The sequence below is a fragment of the Drosophila kikkawai genome, chromosome X (genome assembly GCF_030179895.1).
Source record: "Drosophila kikkawai strain 14028-0561.14 chromosome X, DkikHiC1v2, whole genome shotgun sequence".
In the NCBI taxonomy this organism is placed as follows: Eukaryota; Metazoa; Arthropoda; class Insecta; order Diptera; family Drosophilidae; genus Drosophila; species Drosophila kikkawai.
The window spans coordinates 28,482,649-28,506,909 of NC_091733.1; the positions used below are offsets into that span (position 1 = coordinate 28,482,649).

General features: G+C 42.3%; 4 protein-coding genes and 1 long non-coding RNA gene across 10 annotated transcripts in view; 2 read left to right on the forward strand and 3 right to left on the reverse strand.

Annotated features, from left to right (window-relative positions):
• Window positions 1–6,477: 6,477 nt before the first annotated feature.
• Window positions 6,478–9,877, forward strand: Lrpprc2 (Leucine-rich pentatricopeptide repeat containing 2). The gene is made up of 2 exons (XM_017168796.3): window positions 6,478–8,886; window positions 8,943–9,877. The coding sequence occupies exons 1-2, from the start codon at window positions 6,588–6,590 to the stop codon at window positions 9,875–9,877; spliced, it is 3,234 nt and encodes a 1,077-aa protein (XP_017024285.1). The 5' UTR covers window positions 6,478–6,587.
• A 233-nt stretch (window positions 9,878–10,110) lies between these two features.
• On the forward strand, window positions 10,111–11,770 carry LOC108076084 (uncharacterized). Its single transcript, XM_017168797.3, has 3 exons — window positions 10,111–10,935; window positions 10,995–11,194; window positions 11,250–11,770. The coding sequence occupies exons 1-3, from the start codon at window positions 10,111–10,113 to the stop codon at window positions 11,536–11,538; spliced, it is 1,314 nt and encodes a 437-aa protein (XP_017024286.1). The 3' UTR covers window positions 11,539–11,770.
• Window positions 11,771–13,993: 2,223 nt separating this feature from the next.
• On the reverse strand, window positions 13,994–23,381 carry Gr2a (Gustatory receptor 2a). Of its 2 annotated transcripts, XM_070288675.1 has the most exons (7): window positions 19,460–23,381; window positions 18,483–19,359; window positions 18,306–18,419; window positions 18,170–18,238; window positions 18,025–18,114; window positions 17,843–17,951; window positions 13,994–14,131 (listed from the first exon to the last, which is right to left on the reverse strand). In XM_070288675.1, exons 2-6 carry the CDS (start codon window positions 19,302–19,304, stop codon window positions 17,862–17,864), a joined length of 1,185 nt encoding a protein of 394 aa, XP_070144776.1. In that variant the 5' UTR covers window positions 19,305–19,359; window positions 19,460–23,381; the 3' UTR covers window positions 13,994–14,131; window positions 17,843–17,861. The 2 variants fall into 2 exon arrangements, with proteins under 2 accessions (XP_070144776.1, XP_017024188.1); XM_017168699.3 differs by having other exon boundaries at window positions 18,306–19,359.
• On the reverse strand, window positions 14,454–17,271 carry LOC138929247 (uncharacterized). The gene is made up of 3 exons (XR_011445656.1): window positions 16,930–17,271; window positions 16,679–16,860; window positions 14,454–16,622 (listed from the first exon to the last, which is right to left on the reverse strand). It is a non-coding gene; the product is annotated as an uncharacterized lncRNA (long non-coding RNA).
• Window positions 23,382–23,512: 131 nt separating the features above from the next.
• The window catches only part of futsch, a 70,068-nt gene continuing 69,319 nt past the window's right edge, over window positions 23,513–24,261 (reverse strand). For all 5 annotated transcript variants that reach the window (XM_070288672.1, XM_070288671.1, XM_070288674.1 and 2 more), the window contains one exon: window positions 23,513–24,207. In XM_070288672.1, the coding sequence (XP_070144773.1) occupies window positions 24,038–24,207 (170 nt within the window). In that variant the 3' untranslated portion in view covers window positions 23,513–24,037. The remainder of the gene's footprint in view (window positions 24,208–24,261) is intronic.

Genomic DNA, 24,261 nt, shown 5'->3' on the forward strand with positions numbered 1-24,261 from the left:
TTATATATATATTCCTTGAAACTATTCATATTTGATGAGTTTTATGCAAAATGGCGAATCAAGTGCAATTAGAAACGATTGAGAGTGGGGGAAAAACAATCAAGATATGGATGTTTACTGTCTGGAAATCAATATCAAAATTTATTACTTAAAGGTAAGAAAGATTTAAATTTGAAATTTTTGTATTATTCGAAAAAGTTTTGCTTGACAAGCATTCGAGGCCGGAAATGACTGCTTTTCTTATAAGCAATTCAAGCAGTGTAAGCTTGATGAGCAGCTCTTAACTTTAATTGTGAAAATCTGGTATTTTTAACTCGAAAACTAAATAGAAATCTTTACAAAATTAAGATTTAAGCAAAAACCAAAGCTTAAAATATTTAAATCTATGATTTTGTTAAAGAGAGATCTAAAAAGCTTCATAAATATGTTAGATCCTTGTTTTTGAACTGCTTGACTGCTTACCTTCTCTTGGCGTACTGCTTGCTGCGGCAGCGATGGGCGTGGCAATGCTGGTGTCCCGTTATCTCCCTGTTTCTATTGTTGTTGTAATTGCAATTGTTGTCGTTGCTATTCTTGTTGTTGTTTTGCGGATTGAGCTGCGATATTGCTTCCATTCAAATAGTTATCGCTGGTTATGGGTTATCGGTATATTTGTAATCGGCGTTAATCCGTTTGTTTTTTTTTTAATTTCTTTAATTTTTTTTTGTAACTACTCGTTTTTGAAATGCTGCTGTAAACCTCGAAATTAAACGTTTTAATGATTATTTTTAATGTTTTGAAATATTTTTATTTAATATTTTATTACAAAAAATAAAAAAATAAATAAATATTGATACGTTTTATGATTGTAAGTCCCTTAATTCTTGAGGGATTTTAATTAGGGAAAAGTTTTCTAGGCTTATTTTTGATGAGCGAATAACATAGCATTTAAAATTTAAGTTAAATTATTTAACATTTAATGTTTCTGAAAAAAAAAACACAATTTTTGAATATTTTTAAATATAAAAAAAAATGCCAAAATTATTAATATATTTTTTGATTGTTTAATATCAGAACATATCGATTTAAGCTACAAAAAATAGTCCTAAAATATATTGTTTTTCTTGTGAAACCTTTTATTTTCAAAGTTATGACCTTAAACATTATGAAATTGACATTTCTGCTTACTTATTGTTGAGCTATTTTTATAGAAGAACATTAGGAATTCTGATAATCAAACAATTAATATTTTGGCCTATAAAAATGAAGAGAATGAGGAATATAAGAAGCTTGAAATATTCCCTACGTTTCAATATATAAAATCATTATTCAAATATTATATAGGATTTATCGATTATTTACTCTATCTCTGTTATCAATCATTTGTTATCGATTCATCACTCAATACCCGTGACCATTTCCCGAGCAAATCCTTATCGGGGCGCATCCGGATTTGCACATGCAAAGATCGAGAGCGCTTCAAGCGATCCGCACGATCGGCACAGGCACGTTTCACCCAATTTTCACCTAGCCAGCGGCTGATGGCGAAATAGCAAAAATATAAACAATGCCCCGACACGTGAATCGGCGGCGGCGAGAGAATCGAGAATCGTGAATCGAGAATCGTGAATCCTCATGGCCCCCAAGAAAAGCGAAAGCGAAAATGAAAATATATAGAAAATGCGGCTGAGGAAAATAAGGAAAATAAGAAAAATACGTAAAAAGCAGTGGGAAAAAGAGACGAGAAGCAGGGAAAGCAGCAAGAGAGACACTCTGTGCGTGGAAAATTTCAAATTGTTGTTGAAAATTGAAAAAACTGATTCTAACTTGTTTATTTCGGACACCCAGTGGGTGAGTCTGTCAGTTATTTCGATCGCTTCCCATACTTATATATACTTCGATTTGTTTATGTTTTTTTTTTGTATTTGTTTCTTATTTGTACTTATTACGCACAGAAAATGTGCTTAGTCTGTTTGAAATTTTGGCAGTGCTGGGAATTTGTCTGATTTCCGGTTAGAAATTTGTTTGTTTTTATTTTTGAAAATTATTTAAAGAGGTTTTTTAATGGATTTTATAAATAAATATTAATATTATCTTGATTGTTACATTGGTTTTTAAAGAAACATATTTAGCTTATAATTTTAAAAGTATTTAAATTTATTTAAAGAATTTCTTTTTTAAGATTTTAAAAGTAAATATTAATATTATTTAATTTTTACTTAGGTCTTTAATAGGATCATATATAGCATATATTTTTAAAAGCATTTAAAATGATTTAAAGAGTTTTTTTAAACAGATTTGAATAAAATATTAAATATATTATTAAATATTAATATTATTTAATTCTTACTTTTGTCTTTAGAAATCGTATTTATCATCTGTTTTTAAAAGAATTTAAAATTAGGTTTTCGGCTAAATAAAAAATATATAAACATTAAATTTATAAAAAACAAATTGATTTTTTGTTTATATTTATTATTTATTTGTTTATATATTTTTTATATTTTTGTTTTGTTTATATATTTTTTTATATATTTTTATATCTATTTTTTTTTATTTGTTTATATATTTTTTATTTATTTATATATTTATTTTTTATTTATTTATATATTTATTTTTTAATTATTTATATATTTATTTTTTTATTTATTTATATATTTATTTTTTATTTATTTATATATTTATTTTTTATATTTTTTTTATTTATTTATTTTTATATTTATTATATTTATTGTTTGTTAAAGAGTTCTTATTTTGAGTATTTTTAGACAATTTTAACTTATAAATCATAATAATTTCCTTCAAAAAATAAAAATATATATTATTAACATAAAATTATACATTAACATTTTATAAATAATTAAACATTTTATAAAAAACTATTTAAAAAACTATTAAATTTTAAATAAACATGAAAATATTCTTCTCTGTTCTTGATTTCTTCTCTTTTTTTAAAGAAAACTTTTCTCCATTATGCCTGGCATTCCAAATTCAGTTTTCCCATTTAAATATTTTCCAAGATATTTGCCTCAAAATTTTCCTATGTCACCGTTACCCATTACCCGTTGCAACTGGTTAAACCGGTACAGAATCGGACAGAATCGACTGCGTCAGCATCGGGGAGCTTCGAAAATAGATCATATTGGGGAAAGTATGAGCGAGCACTACGTTCTAGAGATCCTCCCATCTCGAGATCTCCAACTGTTGCCCCCCAAAAACTCTACCAATATACTGCAAACCTAGTATATAGTATATATATTTATAGACAAATCGGAAATCAGTGCGTTGCGTCCTTCCTATTTCGACCGGGAGGTCACCCGGAGATTGGGAGATCTTGAGGGAGACAAAGAGAGAGATAGAGAGTGGCGACAGAGTCTGCTCTGCTGCAGGTGGACCGGACCTGTTCGGTCTGGAATCGGGCGGATCGGACCTGCTATATAGATATATAGCCCAGCACATAATAGAGACCTAGCCAGACCGCCAAGAGACTGGGGTAAAAATACACACGCACACTCTCTCTTTCGGAGGAAGGAAGGAAGTAAGGAAGGGGTGCCGCCAATGCTGACGTTGTTGACATTGGATGACGTTCCATCAGCACATGAAGCTATATATATATTGACACATATCCACCAATAGCGATGACTAGGAGGCGTAACCAGATTCGAATTCAGATTCACAGATTCCGAAAAGGAACCGCAGACAACACGTGCAACAGGCTGTTTTTTTTTTTTAATCGGTGCGGGTTCTGTGTTCCAATTGGAATTAGCATGCTAATAGGCGAGAATGGAGAAACAACAACCAAAGTGAAGAAAATATTCCCACAATTTAAATGCAAATTTCGAGTAAACAAAACCAGGCGAACGAAGGCGGGCGCACAATATTTACTTGTGTTATTTTCCATGCTGAATATGAAATGATTTATCAATCAGATTGTATGTAAATAATAGATCAGTTCGAAGGGAGAACTGCCTGTTATGACATGTTCTACATGCACACAGGTACAGTCTGCAGAGCTGCGATAACGATAACAATTGACCCAGCTCTATCCTTACTTTTGTGTTAATTTTATTCCTTGGCTTTTTCGGGTTCTGCTTCGTTGGTCAACTCAACTGGCATTCTAAAACTTTTGCTTTCTTATTTTCTGATTTTTCGTAATTTCTTGAAATGGGAAAACAAAGTTTTCCGCTGTTTTTCCGATATGTGTGTGTTTATAATTTGGATTATTGCCAGGTGCTTTTGGTGATTCGATTTTTAGGTTTTATTTGCTTTTGTTTGCAACTTGTTAATTCTGTTGTATATATTTTTTTGTTTGCGATATTTGCTGTTTAGTTGTAATTCATTTATATTGATCTCTCTTTCGACACGCTCTAGAAATCAAATCGAATTGCAATTCGATCGGATTTCGGTTTTTGCCTGTGAATAGCTGCGCGATTTTTTAGATCACTTTGATTTGGTTTTTTGGATTTTTATTTTTATTCTTTTTTTTATTGCTGTTGTTATGCTTTTTATTTCGATTTTTTTTTTGTGGATTTCTTTTTTCTCGCTCGGATAATCGCAGATTTCGTGTGCTAATGTCGCGGCTTGAACTTTAAAACTGAAAACGAACGATTTTTTCAGATGTTTCGCATTGTTTAGTTTAGTGCGCTGTGCGGGCTCTCTATTGTTGTTGTTGTTGTTGCTGCTGTCGCAGCTTTTGCTGATGTGATTCCTCTTGTTGTTGTTGTTGCTGTTGTTGTATTATGTTTACTACTGTCTACTAAATACTGCTGCCGCTAGGTGCAGCACAGGCAGCGATGCCGCCGACAGAGGCAGGCCTACACCCGAAAAAAATAAAGGCTAAAATTAATATATATTTTGTAATTAGTTGTAGTAACCATTACTACAATTCACCAATTGTTTATTACCAATGTTTTTAATCAATATTTAATTAAAAGGTTTTTACCAAAGGTTTCCAAATGCTATGTTCACCATATTCCAACAATTAATTTAACAACAATTCTACAATTGTTCACCAATGGCTTCGCTTATGCTTCAACAACAAGCAGAAATGTTTTGTAAATATTTTACTAATGTTTTTGAAATGTTTTATTAAGGTTTCAGCTTTATTTCAGCTATAAATGTTTTATAGATCCTTTTCCAATGATTTAACAAAGTTTCACCAATGTTTCATCAATATTTCATGAATGCTCTCTTAACTGTCTGCAGTATTCTTATTAATTTTCAACTGCCAAGTGATACAATTATTTTTCTAGTGTAGCCCCCATCATATAGCTGATCCCACATACAAAATCTCATCCCATCATTCCCATCGAACCTCTCTCTCTGTCTCTCTTTCAACAACAATGGGATCGCTCAATGAGCTTGAGTGTCATCCACTTAGGAAGCGCCAACCACTGAACTCGCCACAGCACCCACCGCCAGCAACAACAATAAAAATAACAATAACAATAAGAAATAACAACAATAAAAAGTAGGGACGGCGGCAGAGGTCGATGTCGACGTCGTCGTCGTCGCAGTAGCAGATGATTATAATACAATGGACGATAATGCGAGCGATCATGTAAATTTTATTAGATTAGATTTGTCTCAGTTTGGCGACGTTTGTTAGTTGGCTTTTATTTTGATTTTTTCGAGAAATTGCCGTTGCCAAAGGAGCAAAAATATTGCAAAGTTGGAGATCAAGTCTACTCCGAAACGTTTGCAAAGCGCTTGATGGTAGCTCTAATAAGTTAAAAAGTTGAAATTTCAAAAGTAAAAAGTTTAAATTTTTTAGTATTTCACATGAGATGATTTCCGAGAGAAACGACAAACGGCATTTATTTATTGCATTATATTATACCCCTCAAGTGCTCTTTTCTCGTTGAGTGCGAGTGCGATGCTTGGATTTCATTTGTTTTCTCCGCCCTGTGTATTCTGTGTGTGTGTGTGTGTGTGTGTGTGTAGGGGGGTAGGAGGGTTAGGAGAGGAGGATCATCTTCAATGGAATTGATCAAGATATCAAGACATCCCAAGCATCCAGCAGCGCAGCGCCTCTGTCGTAGCAAATTGAAATAATTCAATTAATTTGCATTGTAAGTATAAGTGGTTGGGATTGTAATCAACAACGAAATCAACAAAATTTTAGGAAAATCAACTTGAAAACAAGGCGCAGGCCCAGAAAAATCTATTTAAATGAGTCAGACCTCATAATTTTGGTTAAAAATTCAAATGCGCGGGCTTGTAACTCAAAGCTATGACACTCGGAAGGGCACTTTCTTCCAAGCAGTGCAGTCAGTTTTGGGTTTTTAAGTTACCTTAAAAATTTATAATAATTTGCATAAAAATATAAAACTCTACAAAGTTAACATTTACTTACATTTAACTATTGTCTTTCTATATTTTTTTTAAATATTAAACTTTTAAATTTAACGGGTTAGAGGCAAGCAGTTGCCTGCTATGACACTTGACCAGTGAAACCATATGTGTAGAGCAAGCAGTTGAAAGCAGTTTGAAGCAGTTGCCTATCGATAACAAAACAGCTGATTGCCGGCGCATGTTGTTTTTCTTGTGCAATTTCCGTGAATTAAATTTCCATTTTCTGTGTGAAAAACGTCCATGAAGTGACCAAAATGCAACGTGCACGCTTGCTGCCAAGCCTGTGCCTGCGTTGGCAGCGTCTAGGCCAACTAACCGGAAGCCTGGCCTGCTCCCCGAGCTCAGGACAGCGTTATGCAATTGCAAAGTCGCCGGTTGGGACTTTTCCGGCTTTGCTTGTGACTTCCAGCCAGCAGCAGCGTTTCCTCAGCACGGAAAGGAAAACCAGCAGACGCAACAACACTTCACCCAGGCCTCCAGCCAGCATCGAAGAGGTTTGGACTCAATTGGAGACGTACTATCAGCAGCACAGCCTGCTCAACTATGACCACTGCCAGCGGGTGCTCGAGCACCTGCAGGCCAATAAGGCAGGTACTGTGACTGCCGAGCAGGTGCACTTCCTGCTGGGATCGTGTGTGCCCGAACTGCTGCCCGCACAGAGTGCACAGCAGAGGCTGCAGCTCTTCCAAAACCTGTGGAAACAGCTCCTCAAGCTGGGACAACAGCCCACGTTGGCTCACTACCAAACGCGACTGCAGGTGTTGCGTCAAAACCGTCTGTCCCTGCCCGAACATCGATCCCTGCTGGCCGAGATTGCTATCTACCATGGAGCCGCCGATGCTGGCCTGTACAGCGAACTGTTGGACGTGGCCTGCTCGGCGGGCAACATGCGCCAGGCCAGTGAACTTCTAGCCGAGATGCGTGAGCACAGCTTTGCCCTCACCGAACGTAACTTTCATTCGCTGCTTTTGGGCCATGCCCGCAATGGAGATCTGGCCGGAACAGAGTCTGTGGTGGCCAGCATGCGTTCTGCTGGGATTCAACTGGGCACCAGCACCACCGAGGCCCTGCGATTCGAGGCGCTTGTGGAGAGCGGTCAGCTGGAGCGGGCCAAGGAGGTGGTGCTACAGGCCACATCCAGCTTCAGTCATGCCCAGCTGCTTCAAATGCTAAGAGCAGTGCTGGCGGCCAAGGATGTGGATGTTCAGCTTGTCCAGCAGCTGGTGAGCGAAATGCCCAGGGAATTCCTCACAGGACTGGATCTGCCGTCTGTCCTGAAGAGCCTTTGCATCCAGCTGCTGCATGAGAGTCGTCCCCAGGTGGTCATCCAGCTGGTAGGTGCCTTGCCGGCGCCCAATCACACCCAGAACCAGAATGTGGACGAGTATGGCAGCCTGTTGCTGCAGGAATTCTTCCGCGCCAATATACCTGTTCAAGAGACTCTACAGTTTGCCCGCCAGCTGGTCCAGCGTGGCCAGAATCCCCGTGCCCTACACCTGCTGGTGGAGTTGGCCCTGCGCCGCCTGCCTGTGGCGGCTTTGAGCTGCCTGGAGGCCTTGGCCGCCGCTGGAGAGGAGCTGCGTCCTCACTACTTTTGGCCTTTGTTACTGCATCATTATAGACGCGAGGGTGAGAGTGGAATGCTGCGCCTGATCTCCGAGATGCAACGCCTGCGTGTGGAGTGCGACGAGGAAACCCTGCGGCAGTACCTGCTGCCGAATCTCACCCAAAGCTTGACGCAGCCAGTGGAGAGTGTAAAGGCATTGGAGGCGGTGGGCGTGAAACCCTCGCAGTCTCTAGGACCTATTCTAGGTATACTCCTGCAGCAGCACCAGTTGCCCGAAGTCCAGGAGCTGCTCAAGCGCTATCCCACGCGTCTGGATCTGGGGACACTACTTCAACCCCTGTGCTCGCTGGCAGTGAATGCGAGGGCCACCAAGCGTTACGAGTCTTTCGCCCAGCTGATCCAAGCTCTGCAGCTAAAGGCACTCCAACGGGAAGAGGACTTTGTGGGCGCCCTGCTGCTTCAGATGTGTGGACCTCAGACACGCCTGCGTCAGGATCCGGCAGCCCTGCTAAGCTTTGTCCACGAACTGCAGCGTTTAGAGCTGCAAATCTCACCCACAGCCGCCGAGGCTTTGCTTTCACTAGCCCGCCAAGCCGTCACCAAGACGGAGGAGGATATCAGCCAAAACCTGGCCAAGATTTTGCAAAAGATGCGCAACTCTAAGCTGACCCTACCGGCAGATGCCGCCTCCCTGCACGGCGGCTTTATCAAGCATCCGCGGGACATGAGCCTGGATGAGCTGGAGTGCCACCTGGTGGAGCTGGAGGCCAAGCAGCTGAATCCACGTGGAGTGTTGCGCCGGCTGCTGCAGCTAACCGTGCGCAGTGGTCGCCTCGAAAGGGCGCAAGAGCTGCTGGCCAAGTGCCAGGCCCTGAAAGTGCAATCCAGTGCCGGCATGCTGGCCTCTATTTTGGATCTTCACATCAAGTTGAGTGATTTACCGCGCGCCCAGAAAACGTTGGATCAACTCAGGAGCAGCTATCCAGGTGAATAGTTTGGGTTTTGGTTTACTTTGTGATGGGATTAATCCTTCTTCCTGCAGCCTTCCAGCTGGACGAGCACAAGCTCATCGACTTTGCTGCCTTGTTGGTGCGCGGCGAGCAGCTGAAGGCCGCCAAGCAGCTGCTGCGTCAGCGTTCGGAGAACCACAAGATTGTGGGCGGCGACTATGTGATCAAGAATGTATGGCAGCTGCTCAACAATGTGGCCCAAATGGCTGCCTCACTGCCTCCAAGTGGACCCGAGGAGAAGTCCAGGAATCACACCAGCGAAATGCTAGACTTTTTGCGTGGCCTGGGCTACTGTCAGTCCCACAATGCCTTGCTGGGACCTGTGGTGCGCGAGTGGCTGCTCAAGGGTGACCTGGATGCAGCGGTGGAGGAGTTCCAGCGGCTGGCCACCAAGCATAAGCACACGCCCCTGCAGTTTGAGATGCTCTCGCTGCTGGTGCGCCTGGGCAATGGCGATGAGGAGGAGCTAAAGCGTTTCCAAACCAGCAAGACGACGACGACACCTCAGACAGCCCAGCAGCATCTGTCTTCGGTCACGAGCACAGTGAGCCGTGTGCATGGTTCCGCCAACATGAATAGTGCCCTTCTACTGGCCCTGGCCGAGTCTGGAACGGAAACCCAGCTCCGTCGGCTGATCATCAACCCCGAGTTCCGTATCAATCATGAGCTGCTGCTCAAGAACTGCGAGCATTTGGGCCAGGAGGGAGCTGTGCGCACGCTGCTCCGCTTGGCGCGGGGAGTACGAGGCGTGCAGCGAACCATTGACGAGCAGAAGATTTACGATCTGCTCCTTGGGCAGTTTTGCCGCAGCAATGACTATGAGGCGGCGCTGAATCTGTTTGAGCGCCTGGAGGCCGACGATGAGCTGAAGGTGTCGCAGGAGTTTCTGCGCAATCTGGTGCAGTTGCTCAATGTCAATCAGGTGGAGATACCCAGTGGGATAGCCCTGAGGGCACAGATTAGGTAGCAAAATGATAGTTTCTAGTTTTTTTTTTTGTTTTTTTTCTTTTTTTTTTGTGTGTAAAGTGAAAAGCCAAGTAGGCCTTGATTTGGCTCAAGTGACACCTGCCAGGTGTGGTGCCCGAATCTTAGATGATTTTCAAACGCGTCGCAAGTAATATCAAGTTCAACAAACAGCTCCTGATCGTGCTCCGTTTATTGCGACGTAAAAACCGATCCAAATTTTAGTTCATCATCATCATGTTCCGTGCTCTGTACCGCCGGCTGACCAAGCGGAAGGAGTCGCGTGGACGCGACCAGGGGGAAGAGGAGGAGGATGTGCTGGCCAATGATAAACCAAAGCAGGAAGAGATTCAAATCCAAGTTGAGGTAAAGGAAAATAAAGAGGAGCAGATGGACACCATTGTGGCCAGCCAGACCCAGCAAACGCTACCCTCAAATCCCGAGCAGCTCAAGGTGCTGGCCACTCGCCAGCAGATGGCCATGTTGCTGACCCGCCTCAGCAATGACGAGGCCGAGGGCGACGACAGCGACACCCATCAGATTGTACTAGAGCTCTTGGGCAGCTTCGATACGGCCACCTCATCCTCCACCTCAACCATTGAACGCGTTTCCAAGCAGCTGTTGGCCGTGCTGCGTGAGCAGACCCTCCTGGACGAGGGCATAGCTGCAGGCAATGAGCGCTATTGCTGCTTCGAGAGCGTTGTCCAAAACTACACCAAGATCTATGCAGCTCGGCGGTTTATGGAGCAACTGCCTGCTTTGGGGCAGGGGGAGGTGATGCCCCAGGTGGCCGCCAACGAGGTGCTGCAGATACCCGAACTGCTGCGCCAGCTTTGGGCCTCCCTGGACAAGATGGAGTTCTTCAACGAGGACAGTGCTTTCAAGGCTTATTTGGAGGCACGTCATCATCCGCAGGCGCAGATTCTAAGCGAGCTCCTGCTGACGCGCATCTCGCGTGTCTTCCTATGCATTGTCAGCTCCACGATGTTCCTGGAGTTTAGCGAGCACGAGCTGCTGCACATTCTGCGCAACTGCTACCTTAGCGTCAACTCGGAGATCGAGGTGAGTGTCTCCCATATCCTGGTGTATCCTTGTGCTCAAATGAGAGCTCTCCCCCGCAGATCTTCCTCGCCATGGTCCTCTGGATGGAGCACAACTGGACAGAGTCGGACAACTGTGCTGAACGTCTGCTATCCGAGGTGCGCTTCGGCCTGATGCCCACATGGTATCTCACTACCATGGCCAAGGCCAATCATTGCCAGCACTTTGGCCGGGTGATTAGCAGTCCCAGGGTGCAGCGCATGATAGACCAGGGATTGGAGTGAGTTCAAGGGTGATTAATTAACAGAAAGATGTTAAGTTTGTGTCCTCCACAGGGAAGCCATCACCCTGAAGAAGAAGCCACGCTTTGCCACTGCAGCTGGCGGTAAAGGGCAGTCGCTTTTAGAGGAGACCCACTTGCCGCGCGACTGGATTGTCGATATTGAGTGCCGCCACCATCACAAGTGCCACTGCCGTTACTTTGTTTACCCCACCTACGATGTCTTCAAGAGCAACCTGGCCAGGATCATTTGCCGCTCGCCCAGCTACTGGCAGACCTTTCGTCCCGCCCAGGAGGTATATCGCAGCGAATTCCGCTGCTGCTCCTCGCCCCACTTTCATTAGTTTGAATCCCGTGGGCATCGTTGCTGCCTGCTGCTGCAGTCTGGCGTAGATGCAGTTCCTCCCCTCCCTAAAAAATGAATCAAATTTTATTCAGCTGATCAGGCGATCCTTGGCAGCACAATCATTGACTTACTGGCAAACCTGTGCATATGCAAAGAATGTCTTTTTTAGAACACTTTTTATGTCTTTATTAAAAGTAACTCTGGTTGTGCCGAGTCTTTGAATCGCGCCATTGGGACTGTTATTGGGTGGGAGGGGTGTTTGGGGTGTTGTTTGGGGAAAATCTAACTGTTTTGAATGTAAAATCTAAATTTTTTTCTGATTTTTTAAAATTTTTTTTCGAATTTTTTATAATTTTTCCGCAATTTTAATTTTTTTTCTATATTTTAAAGATTTTTCTGAATTTTTAAAATTTTTTTCAGATTTTTTAGAATTTTTTTTTTCATTTTTTTAGATATTTTAAAATATTTTAACTGCCAAATTTGAATTTGAATTGGCTACTCTGTTCTGAGCAGCCTGGATTCTCCAAAAATATAAAGTAAGGTATACTTTTGGGCGGGGATGAATGCAGGTCCACGTATTTGCCTACTTTTAGGCATTTTAAAATATAAGTTGGTCATTTTTGTTGCATCTTTTGCGCTGAATTTTTATGTCTTTGATTAAAATATAAAGTAAGACATACTTTTGGGCGGGCATGAATGCAACTCCATTTTCACAGTTTGACAAGCACTGGTCTAAGGAAGTTGCAAACTTTTACAGTTTGACAAGCACTGGACCAAGTGAGATTCGATTTTTACAGTTTTAGAGCCACTGGACAGAAACTCCACTTTTGACGCCCAAAAGGGAGTTTCTGACCAGTGCTTGTCAAACTGTAAAAATTGAATCTCACTTGGACCAGTGCTTGTCAAACTGTAATTTGAACCTCCGCCTAAAAGATGCCACATTTTTAATAGAAATCCCCAAAAGTATGCTTTATTTTTTCAATTTTGCAATTTTCACTGCAGGGCGGTACACAAAATAGCTCATAACTCGGCCAAAAATGCATGAATTCAATTTGGAAAGCTGTTCTGAGCCTTTTCTATGCTTAATCTTGCAATATTTGCAGAAAAATTCATCTTACGTTCCATCCGTGATGCCCACCCAGCTATACAATAAAAAAATAAATAAATACAGTATAATGGGAATACTTTCCACCATATTTATTCAATTTTCATAAATAAAATAAATAAAATTGTACAAAAATCGTAAAAAATAGTAATAATGTACAGTAAGGCTGGCAAGGATCCCTCGGAGAAGCCACTGCTGGCCTGCAGCCCTGCTCCGCCGCAGCCGTAGCCGCAGCAGCCGTAGCCGCAGCAGCCGTAGCCGCAGCAGCCGTAGCCGCCGCAGCCGTAGCCGTAGCCGCAGCAGCCGTAGACGCCGTAGCCGCCGCAGCAGCCGTAGCCGCCGGGGCAGCCCCCTTCCTCCACCGCAGCCGGCGCAGCCGTAGCCGTAGCCGCCGCAGCCGCCCTGCTCCACCGCCGCCGCCGCCTACCTGCTCCTGCTCCTGCAGCATCCCTGCTCCGCCGCCGCTGCCCTGCTCCAGCTCCTGCAGCAGCCCTGCTCCAGCTCCTGCAGCAGCCCTGCTCCTGCTCCTGCAGCAGCCCTGCTCCTGCTCTTGCAGCAGCCCTGCTCCTGCAGCAGCCCTGCTCCTGCTCCTGCAGCAGCCCTGCTCCAGCTCCTGCAGCAGCCCTGCTCCAGCTCCTGCAGCAGCCCTGTTCCTGCTCCTGCAGCATCCCTGCTCCGCCGCCGCTGCCCTGCTCCAGCTCCTGCAGCAGCCCTGCTCCTGCTCCTGCAGCAGCCCTGCTCCTGCTCCTGCAGCAAGCCTGCTCCTGCTCCTGCAGCAGCCCTGCTCCTGCTCCTGCAGCAGCCCTGCTCCTGCTCCTGCAGCCCTGCTCCTGCTCCTGCAGCAGCCCTGCTCCGCCGCACTAGCCGCCCAGCTCCTCCGCAGGCTGGAGCTGGCGGCTGGCGAGGGTCCCTCTGAGAAGCGCCTGCTGGCAGCAGGCTGGAGCCGGCGGCTGGCGAGGATCCCTCGGAGAAGCGCCTGCTGGCAGCAGGCTGGAGCCGGCGGCTGGCGAGGATCCCTCGGAGAAGCGCCTGCTGGCAGCAGGCTGGAGCCGGCGGCTGGCGAGCAGGCTGGAGCCGGCGGCTGGCGAGGATCCCTCTGAGAAGCGCCTGCTGGCAGCAGGCTGGAGACGGCGGCTTGCGAGGATCCCTCGGAGAAGCGCCTGCTGGCAGCAGGCTGGAGCCGGCGGCTGGCGAGGATCCCTCGGAGAAGTGCCTGCTGGTAGCAGGCTGGAGCCGGCGGCTGGCGAGGATCCCTCGGAGAAGCGCCTGCTGGCAGCAGGCTGGAGCCGGCGGCTGGCGAGGATCCCTCGGAGAAGCGCCTGCTGGCAGCAGGCTGGAGCCGGCGGCTGGCGAGGATCCCTCGGAGAAGCGCCTGCTGGCAGCAGGCGGCGGCTGGCGAGGATCCCTCGGAGGAGCTACTGCTGGCAGCAGGCTGGAGCCGGCGGCTGGCGAGGATCCCTCGGAGGAGCCACTGCAGGCTGGCTTGCTGCAATTAAATTTTGAAATAAAATAAATACATTAATTAAGAAAGTAAATAAATAAATAAATGAATAAATAAAATAATAAATAAATAAAGAAATGGGTAAATAAACACAGGAGAAAATAATATATAAAAAATATAAAAAAAAAATAAATAAATAAATTCTGGTTGGAAAATTATCATTAATATATATATTCTTGATCAGCATTAACAGGCGAATCTTTTAAGACATGTCCGGGCAAAATTTTTTTTCGAGCCATTTTTTCAATTTTTTATAAGGGGTTACATCTAGAGGTTTACGCCGATGGTTAAAGACTTCGGCGGCGGCGTAGAGGTCAAAATGACTCGGCGGCGGCGGCGTAGTAGTCAGAAAGAATCGGCGGCGGCGGCGTACAGATTTTTTTCAAATTAAATAAAATTAGTATTATTGTATTATATCAGTTTATAACGCCTTTATTAACAATAACAATAAAATGAACATAAGTGAGTAAATTAATTGGGTAAATGAAATGAAAATAAATAAAAATTAAGTAACAAATAAAAATAAACATAAAAATAGCAGTCTTTTTCCTTGACTTGAATAAGTTTCATTCATAATTCACATAATTAATGTTCAGTTTTCAATTCAGTTCATTTTTATCTCTTCAATTTGTAAATTTAAGTTAAACTTTCTTTGCAAGTGTCGTAATTGTCATGTATAAAAATTACTTTATTTACGTTGTGAGGACTGAGCTGCGACCGTTTCTGCGTAATTGTAAGACCAGCAATAGAAAAAACTCGCTCACTTGGAGTGCTCGTTGCAGGAATACACAACACTTTTTGTGCCAGCATCGAAAGTAAGGGCATTGCAGGTGCCTTTTCCTTCCAAAATGTCAATACGTCTTGACATGAAGATAAGCTTAGGAGTAGATGGCATTCAGCTTCCAAATTGTTATCTTTGGTATTGGTCGAATGCCGTTGAGCAAGCTTTAAGATTTTGCTTGCAGAATGAGACTCTTGCTGCTGATCGCTATCTTGTTCAACATCTCCAATCAGCTCTTTAAACATTTTTAACAAAAAATCGTTTCTTTTTAAACTTTGTTTCTCGCAATACTCCAACACACAATCAAGTGAGTTGAATCGCGGATCTAATAGGGATGCGCAGACTAGTATATCCGATATCGGGAACCTTGAATCAAATCTATTTTTTATATGGCTTTTCATGAGAGTCAAAGCAAGCGGCTCATTGTTCTCAGGTTCTTCCAATATTGAGACGATTTCAGTTCTTATCACTAACGCAAGACTTATTGATGGATACAAATCTCCAGACAAAACGGTAACTGCATCTTTAAATTTTTTTAAGAAGTCGCATAATTTATATAAAAGCTGTGCTTCATTTTCTAATAATATTAAATGAGTCTTATTGCTGCTTGTGAGCAACTTATTTAATGCGGCTCTTTGGCACCCAAGACTGTCTAACATTGTTAACACGCTGTGCCACCTTGTTGGGACCGAGTTCTTAAGTGAAACATTTCTCTTGTCCACCAAACTACTTTGTAAGTCATTAGGGTTGTTAATATTCTTGTAAGTTTGCAAGGGAACATCATCTAACGGGCCAAAATCATCATCGTAGTCGACCCATTCATTATCTTCGGATGCCAGCAGTTCTTCTAAATTGTCGATATTTGACAAAACTTCCTTTTGAAGTTCGTCAGCTTGACATCTCAAAACATGTGTCTTGAATCGTAAGGCACTCACAATATTTTTGCACTTCACAATCAAATTTTTAATTTCCGGCTCTGAATTGTAACCATCAACATTTAGCAAATTATGTAGTCCATGTCCAAGGCAGAAGTGGTTTTTTATACACCCCAAATTAATAGCTTTTTTGATATTGCTGCCTTGGTCGGTTACGACATAATTAGATCCCATTTGCAAATTATACATTTGAGTAACTTCTTCCACCTCTGTTAAAATGTTACTTGCCGTGTGCGATTTTGACAAATATTTTGTTTCCAGCGTTAAATGCTTCATCTCAAAATTCGCTGACAGAAAATGGAAGGTGAACGTTATATAACTTCTTCTTCTATAGTTATCTGTCCACAAGTCGAAAGTTAAGGCAAAATGTTTTTGTCCAGATACTATCCGTGTAACTGCTCGTAAAATGCATTCATACACATCGTCTAGTGCAGTTGTTGACAGCGTTTTGTAGTGTGGAATGTCAGCATCAGTTGCCACAACTCTATATTTTTTTAAAAAGTCTTTAAGTCCACTGTGACAAATTATATGAAATGGTAGCAAATCTCTAGCCATCCACAAAGCTAGCTCTCGTCCCAGCGCCCACTTACTATCTTTTGGAGATATAATTGGCGTCGATTTTTTGAAAAAATTTGATATTGATCCACGTGTAGCCAATGAAGTACTCGGACTGTCGATATCTCGAATGTTGTGTTCATTTTTGAGGTGTCGACTTAAATTCCCTGTGGAACAGTTCGTGGAATACGACTGAATTTTAGCACTGAAACAATTTACAAAATCTTACTTGAATCTTAAAAAAAGGAACTTAATTATTACCATGAAAAGATTGTTCTTTCGTCGTCTTTTTTCTGAACATCCAAACATAATCGGCAGAACACCTTGTCCACTTCAATGCAGTTGTTCTCTAATTGCAATGCGCCGAAAAACTCCCACACTTTGCTCTTTCGATTTGAGTAATGGTTGTGTTTAATTGAGTACATACTCAATGGCTGATCCATCTATTTGTTTAGAGAATATTTAATTAATACATATGTTCCTAACACTAGTAATAGTATTTTAAAACTTACTTTGCATATTTACGCACAAAAAACACAGCTTTAGAAAGTAAACCACACCAAATAGCTGTTCTAGAGATGGGACATAGGGAGATGGGAGATGAGACAATCCTAACGATTAATCGATTATTTATATCGAGTATTTGGCCATTTGTATGATTTATTTATTTTTGTTTTTAAGTTATATTAAGAATAATATCACCGAAGGCCGCGCCGGTGCTACGCCGGTGCCGCACCAGCGGCGCGCCGCGGCGCGCCGTTTTTTTCATAATTCGGCGGCGGCGCGTCAAATAAGGCAAAAATCGGCGGCGGCGGCGGCGTGGCGCGGCGGCGTATATGTCTAGTTACATCATTAAAATTCTCGAAAATTGGCCAAAAATTGAATTTTTAAAAAACAAAAAGGGAGTATGCAGATTTGTTAAACGTATAAAAACTAACACAAAACCGTTTTCCGAATTGAATTTAAAGCATTTTTGGCTTAGTTATGGATTTTTTTAAATTACGATTTCCTCCCAAAATAAAAAAATTTAAAAATGAATTGTTGGTTTATTTTTAGGAATTTTGTAAGTTTTGTTTATTAGAAATAAATAAAAAATATATATAATATTATAGGTAAATGTTTACCTGTTATTTTATATAATTTGTTTATTTATTTATTTCTAAAAAAAGTGCATAGACTTATAGGCAAATATTTACCTATAATTTTATATAATTTTTGGAAAAAAAATCAAATCTTAAAAAATCCATAACTAAGCAAAAAAGGCATTATTATATATGAACAAGTGCCTCATTTTTCTTTTGATTATTTTTGGTAAAATATTAAAATTTAAAAAATCTATAACTTAGCTAAAAACTTTCCCAAAAAACGTTTTTTCCTCTCCAGTTAATCACCAAAAATGTATGATATTTGATCTTAAATACGTACCGGTTTCTCCGCTCCCCTCCTACTCCCCTTTCGATCCGCTGGCCATGCTGGACTCGCTCATGTGGAACTGAATGAGGATGATCAGGTACGTGGTGGTGGCGCCCACAATCTGCAGGAGTTTTGTGTATGTATAGGATTAGCTTTCTGCGTTCCGAACGAACCTAAGGAGCACACACACTTACCGTGTAAAGAAGCGTGCAGTCGACGTTGAAGAAACCGGCGGCACTGAAGTGAAGTCGCTGATGGAGCAGCTGCAGCGAGAACTGGGTGATCTGGCCAAAGGAAAAGCTATAAAATTTATACATTTCGATGAAAAAACAAACTCACCAGAGCGTTGTGGCTATCATTACGCAGATCCACGCTCACCTGGTGCAGGCTCAAGGCCAAGCGAGTGGCCTGCAAAGAGAGGAGGGTAGGATGAGGTTAGAAGGGTAAGAGAAGGCTATCCCGTGTCTATACTTACACACTGAGCTGTTCGGTCACACAGCAGCGACAGGACCAGCACGTTGGCCAAATGTGGTGCCGACCACACGGCGCTGGCCACGATCTGCAGAATGTCCAGGGCCGAGGCAGCCGACTGGCGAAAGTTCAAAAACATCCAGTAGCAATTGGAGGTGATGGCCAGGAAATCGTTGCCCACCTGCATCAGCATGGAGAGGCCGTAGCATCTGTTTAGCAAAGCCACCAGGGCCCAGACCCGTTGGTAGACCACTCGCACGGCCATCAGACGTTCCACGGCAGCCTGCTCCGGGTCACAGCAATCCTCCTCTGGCTCTGGATGATCTGTCGTAGCCTCTGCGGATTTCTGGCTCAGCTGCAGCTGCTGCAGGGCTAGCAGGAGTATGTCCAGACGGCGACGCACAATTTGGACGGCGGTGAAGATCTGAAAGTAGCGCAAACCACAAACCACCAACGGCAGCAGGTAGTAGATCCAGTACATGGGGAACCGGTGCTCCGGGTCCAAGTGCTTGGCTCCCAAAATCAAACTCTGGCTGAGCGCATAGCCCCACATGAACCACATGGCACGGCGTGTCGTCTGTTGGCGCATCTCTAGTACTCCACCCGCCATGTCCACTCGCAAGGCCTTGGCCAGCTGGCGATCAATCTCACCCAGCTCGGCGTAAAAGTCACGCTGCAATCGCCGCTGCCACAGGGTCTCCAGCAGAGCGGCCATATGAGCCACCCGCATGCCCACCAGTTGGATAAAGTCCACGGTGTGTCCAATGCTCGTGATGCTTGTATCGTCGCCGCCCACTGCCACCTGGATGCTGCTCTCCTGGAAAAGCCCATAGGCAGTGAATCCGGTGGCTGCCGCCAGCACACTCCAGCCGTATAGCTCCAGCCAGCGGGATCGTTGGAGGTGTAAACCCTGCGTGTCTGGGGGTGAAACCAGGTGCCAGTGCCACAGATTGCACACTTGACAGACGCGATGCAGTGGCTCCAGTGCTTTCAGCGTGTCCATGCCGTATGGTTAGGGTTTGGATATGGTTTTGCACACTCTCTCTCTCTGGCGGTATCTGTGGGTTCGATATCAATTCGATTAGTGTTATCTCTGGTCTTGTTCCGCTAATGAAACTACCAGTGGGTTGACCTTGCTCTGGAAAGAAACCAACTTACCGGTAACAACCGCTCGCTTGGAGATTCCTTAATGCAGTGAAGGATTAGCCAGGGATCAGCAGGCTGCCCAGCGGGGTTCTAAGTACGTCTCATCCATCATTATATCCATTAAGCCATCAGTAGACGGCGGCCATCAATCATGGTGGCTCAACAAGGGTGGTGGGGAGTGGGTCCAAGCTGAAATTAGCGCCTGGTTACCGGGAACCTAGAACCTAGAACCTGTAGGGACCCAGAAAAGGCACCTCTTGGAGGGGCAATCATCACAAGACACCGACGGGGACTTCACATAAATACGTTTATTATAATTTTCAGATTTTTGGTTTTTCTTAGTTTTTTTTTTCGTTTTTGTTTTGTTTTTTGAAATAGTTGAGATAAGCTTGACGTTCATAAAATGTAATACATATATATATCGATTTCTTTGCCTGCCCGTTCTTCGGCTAACCTCTCTTTCTCTCTCTGTATCTCTGTCTTTCTCTGTGTCTCTCTCTGACCTTTATCGATTATCGATATCATTTTTTGTGCTGGGAGGTAGCTCTTTCGCTCCTCCCACTCCTCCACTCCTACCACTCCTGTCACTCCTCCCACTCCTCGACTCCTACCACTCCTACCTCTTCTCCTTTCCGCCGACTCATTCCTGGGTATATAGGCTATATATGGCTACGGATATATCCTATGCATACCATCGGCCATCGGTAAGGTTAGCGTTGTTGTAACAATTTACTCTGCATGCACTTTTTTTGTTTTAATTTTCTTTTTTTTGCTGTTACTAATGATTATATAGAGCACACGGATCACACACACATACACGCACAGCTGCACTGTATAGTTTGTCGATTGTATATATCGATTTGTATCGATTATTGGTCTCTCTCTCTCAGCTGTGTGTGTGTGTGTGTGCGAGCCCGGTCGCATAGTATGTATATTTGATTTAAATCGAAGCTGCTAAAAAGTAAAAGCAAATTCAACAAACAAACGCTCGTACAGGCTCGATATACGATCGATATATATCGATACATTGATTCTTACGCTAGTTATATAAGGTATGGATGCAGATATCGTTTGTTCTCTGGATAATAAGGCAATGGATGCATGTCTTGTGTGTGTGTGTTTTGTGAGTGTGGTTAGTATCTGGATCTCTGAACCGATCTGATCGATCGGTTTGGGATCTCTCTCAACGAAACTACATTGAAAAAAAAAAACAACAAAAAACAAAAAACGGGGCAAAAGTTAACAAGTTTCATATTTCATAATCTTTTTGTTTTTCTTTTAAGGGGAAATTCGTTTCATGAAAGGCAAAAATGATCTTCTTCGCGGTGAGAAGAGTGTTCTTTTTTTTAGCGGATTTTTCGCACTTTTTTGTTTTGTTTTTTTTTTATGTTTAAGCAACATCAATACGCTCAAGTACATATATATATGCATGTATATATAGATATATAGTGTATATAGTTCACGTGTGAGTGTGTGTGTTTGTGGGTGTGGAGTATTCTTTAACTATATATCGCTTGTTTTCTTTTCCTTTTTTCTTAGTTTTGTTTCTCGCTTAGCGCACGAATTTTGAAAAATAATTAAATATACGTAATAAAATGTATGCTTTTTTCTGTGTGTTTTTATATTTTCTTAATCCTTTTGTTGTTTTTTTGCTTTCTTGGTTATTACTTTTTAAAAATCCTCGAAGCGGAGACTGCAATATGCTTTTTAGCTGCTTTTTGTTTGCTTTTGCTTTTGCTTTTTGTTTTGGTAATCAAAAGATCTTTCTTTTTGGATCATCGGTATCAATTACGGAACGGGGAATCATTTTTGGGGGGGAGATCCAGGATGGTTTTGTGTATAATTTCGCTTAAATTTCGCTGGTTCGCTTAGCTTCTTATGTTTTTTTTTGTTGTGGTTATCAAACGCTTTGTAGACTCTGGACGGTTTGCCAGTGTTGTTGTCAGTTGTCAGTTATCAGTTGCCCGCTAATCTCCTCCCGAATTTGGATTGGTTGCTGCTCTGTTTGCACATATCATAATTAATACAAGATATTTATGTATATAAAAAGCAACACAAAAATATATATACGCATAGCCTACAAAAAAGTCTGCCGAGTCTTCTCTTTATGTCTTTGTTTTTGTTTTTGTTTTGTTTTTATAATTGTAACTGGCTCGTTTTCTTTTTTATTTTAACTTTTGGACTGTTTTCTTTTAAGTGGCCTCGAATTGCTTGTTCCGTTTTTTTAATATATTTTTTGTGATTAAAATTGTTTATATCCTGGTTCTTCTCATCTGCTCACTTGCTCCGTCTGCTGCCTCTCGGTTTAGTTTGTTTTTTGTTTGTTTGTTTGTTTTTGTTTTTGTTTGTTTGCAAATTTGTTATTCTATGACTATGAAAAAGTAAAAAAAATATAGAAAAATAACCTTCATACATTCACTTTGTGTGTACCTTCTTCTTTCTTCATATTTTAATCGTATTATAGTTATGACTCTCTGCTCTCACGTCTTTTGCTTTTTTGTCTCACAAATAGCTGTCTCCCAACATTGCCCAAAAAAACACCAACCTTAAAAAACCAACCCCAAGCCCCAAGCCCCCAATCACAAGCCCCCCCACTTTCTAGTCCCCCTTGTATCCTGTAGCCTTATATAGTATCATCAGCATTGACTATGTCTTTGTCTTTGTCTTCCTCTTCGTCGTTGTCATCATCCTTCCACGACTCATCCTCTTTCCAAGCTTCCGTCATCAGCAACAGCAATCGATTGCCCCTTCTAGTCCCATTCTCCTAGTTTCATTCTTGCTCTTTCTGCTTTCCCTGATCTTTCTATTTCTTCAGCTTTTTCTGCTCTTCTCTATTCTCCCTGCTCCTTTTGCTTCTTCTGCTCTTCCTGCTCTATTCTACTTTTCCTGCTCTTTTTGCTCTTTCTGTTCTCTTTGCTCATTCTGCTCTCTTTGCTCTTTCAGCTCCTTTTACCCTTTCTATTCTTCCTACTCCGTTTACTCTTTCTGATCTACTCTACTCTTCCTGCTCATCGAGCTCTTCCTGCTCTTCCTGTTCTTCCTGTTCTTCCTGTTCTTCCTGCTCTTCTTGTCTTCTCTACTTTCCCTACCCATCATCTTTCTTAGCCTTCAGCTCCCTATTCTGGAAGTGTACGTATATCGTTTTGCTATATAGAGCTGTCCTTTTTTTATTTTGGGTTCAAGCAAAGACACTATAGACACAACAAGATGTGTAACGGCCATAGGATTTTTTTAACTCCAAATTTCTCTTTTCAAATTTCATTGAATTATTTTATTCTTGTGGCCAGAGCGTTACATATCTTGAATTCTATATAGGATCTTTGGTTTAAGTCTTTCTTAAACTCTTAACAAAAAACAAAACAAAAAAAATAAGAAAGGGATTAAAAATAAAGTCTAAATAAAAAACGTAAGGCAATTGGTTAACGGAGAAACTGGTTTGTGGTTATTGGTTTATATTCGGGAATCATCGGGTTGGATTATGGGCTCTGCTCAAGGGTTCAAAATCGTAATCATTGTCGCGGGGGTTTGATTAAGTTTTGTTTCGATCCTTAATGGGATCTCTTCCTGCCTCTGCTCGGTGTGTATCCTAAATAACTACATAGCGCTCGCTCTATCTCTCTTCCTTTCTCTTTGACTTGGTTTAGTTAATGTTTCTTTCTCGTTTTGCATTTAAAATTCAAAAATACCTCGTAAAAGTTTAAAGACTAATACATTTTAAACATGAATATTAATTGTTTATACTTTTACTTTGACTTTCTTTTAGTTTTCTTTAAATATATATATATAATATATTGAGTTTTTTTGTTGACTTTACTTTACTTTATTTACTTTTCTTTGGGTTTCTTTAGTTTCCTTTACTCTTCCTTTATTTTTTCTTTGCGTTTTTTTTACTTTTCTTTACTTTGTCTTTACTTTTCTTTACTTTTTCTTTAGTTTTCTTGTCTTTTCTTTGGTTTTCTTTGTTTGTCTTCTTCCTGACTCTTCTTCTTCTTCTTTGTTCTCTTTGTGTCTTTTCTTTGGTTTTCGCTTTTTGCTTTGTATATTTTTGCTATTTTTGATCTTTGGTTTAATAGACAAAGGTAGCGCTTGACTGGCGGTAAGGTGCTTTTGTTTTCTTTTCTCTCTTTTGTTTTTGTTGTTCTTTTTGTAATTAATTTCTTAAAAATAAATAATGAATTAATTACTTAGCTTTTTTTTTGGTATTAAGCGCGGCGTAAGCTCCATATATTGACGGCGTTTAATGGCTAACAAAGTGGCGTCAATTGCGTGACCCCGGTGACTCCGCCATATATCAGCTTTGCGTCCATCTGCTTATATCCTTCGCCGCTCTGTCATGCTGCTCCTTGCTACTGCTCCTGCCTCCTTCCATTGCTGTTGCTGCCTGCCAGAGCTCTCAGAGTCCCCTTTGAACTTTAAAAGCTCCACAAGGACTCCAAGTCTCTGGCAGAGCTCTCCTCCTCCTCACTCGGCTAACTCCTCTACTCCTCCTAGTCGTGGTTGGGTGCATGGTGTTGGTTTCTCGGTTTTCGGTTGGCTCTCACCTCCTCCTCAGGCATCGTCGAAGGCTATAAAGAGGCCCGGTGTCGTGGCCTAGAACTCCAGGCGATAGGCTGAACAGGAGGTCTCATGATCCTGCAGATTGATGGTGCAACGCGAGGCGGAGGGCGAGAGGTCGATGCGGTGCTTGGCTAGCAGCTCCTCGTTTTCGGCCACCCAATAACCCAAGACATCCGTGTCGTATGTGGGTATAATGGTGACCTCTGTTAGGAGAAAAAGAGAGAAAAAGAATGAATATAAATAGCTAATCCTGGCAA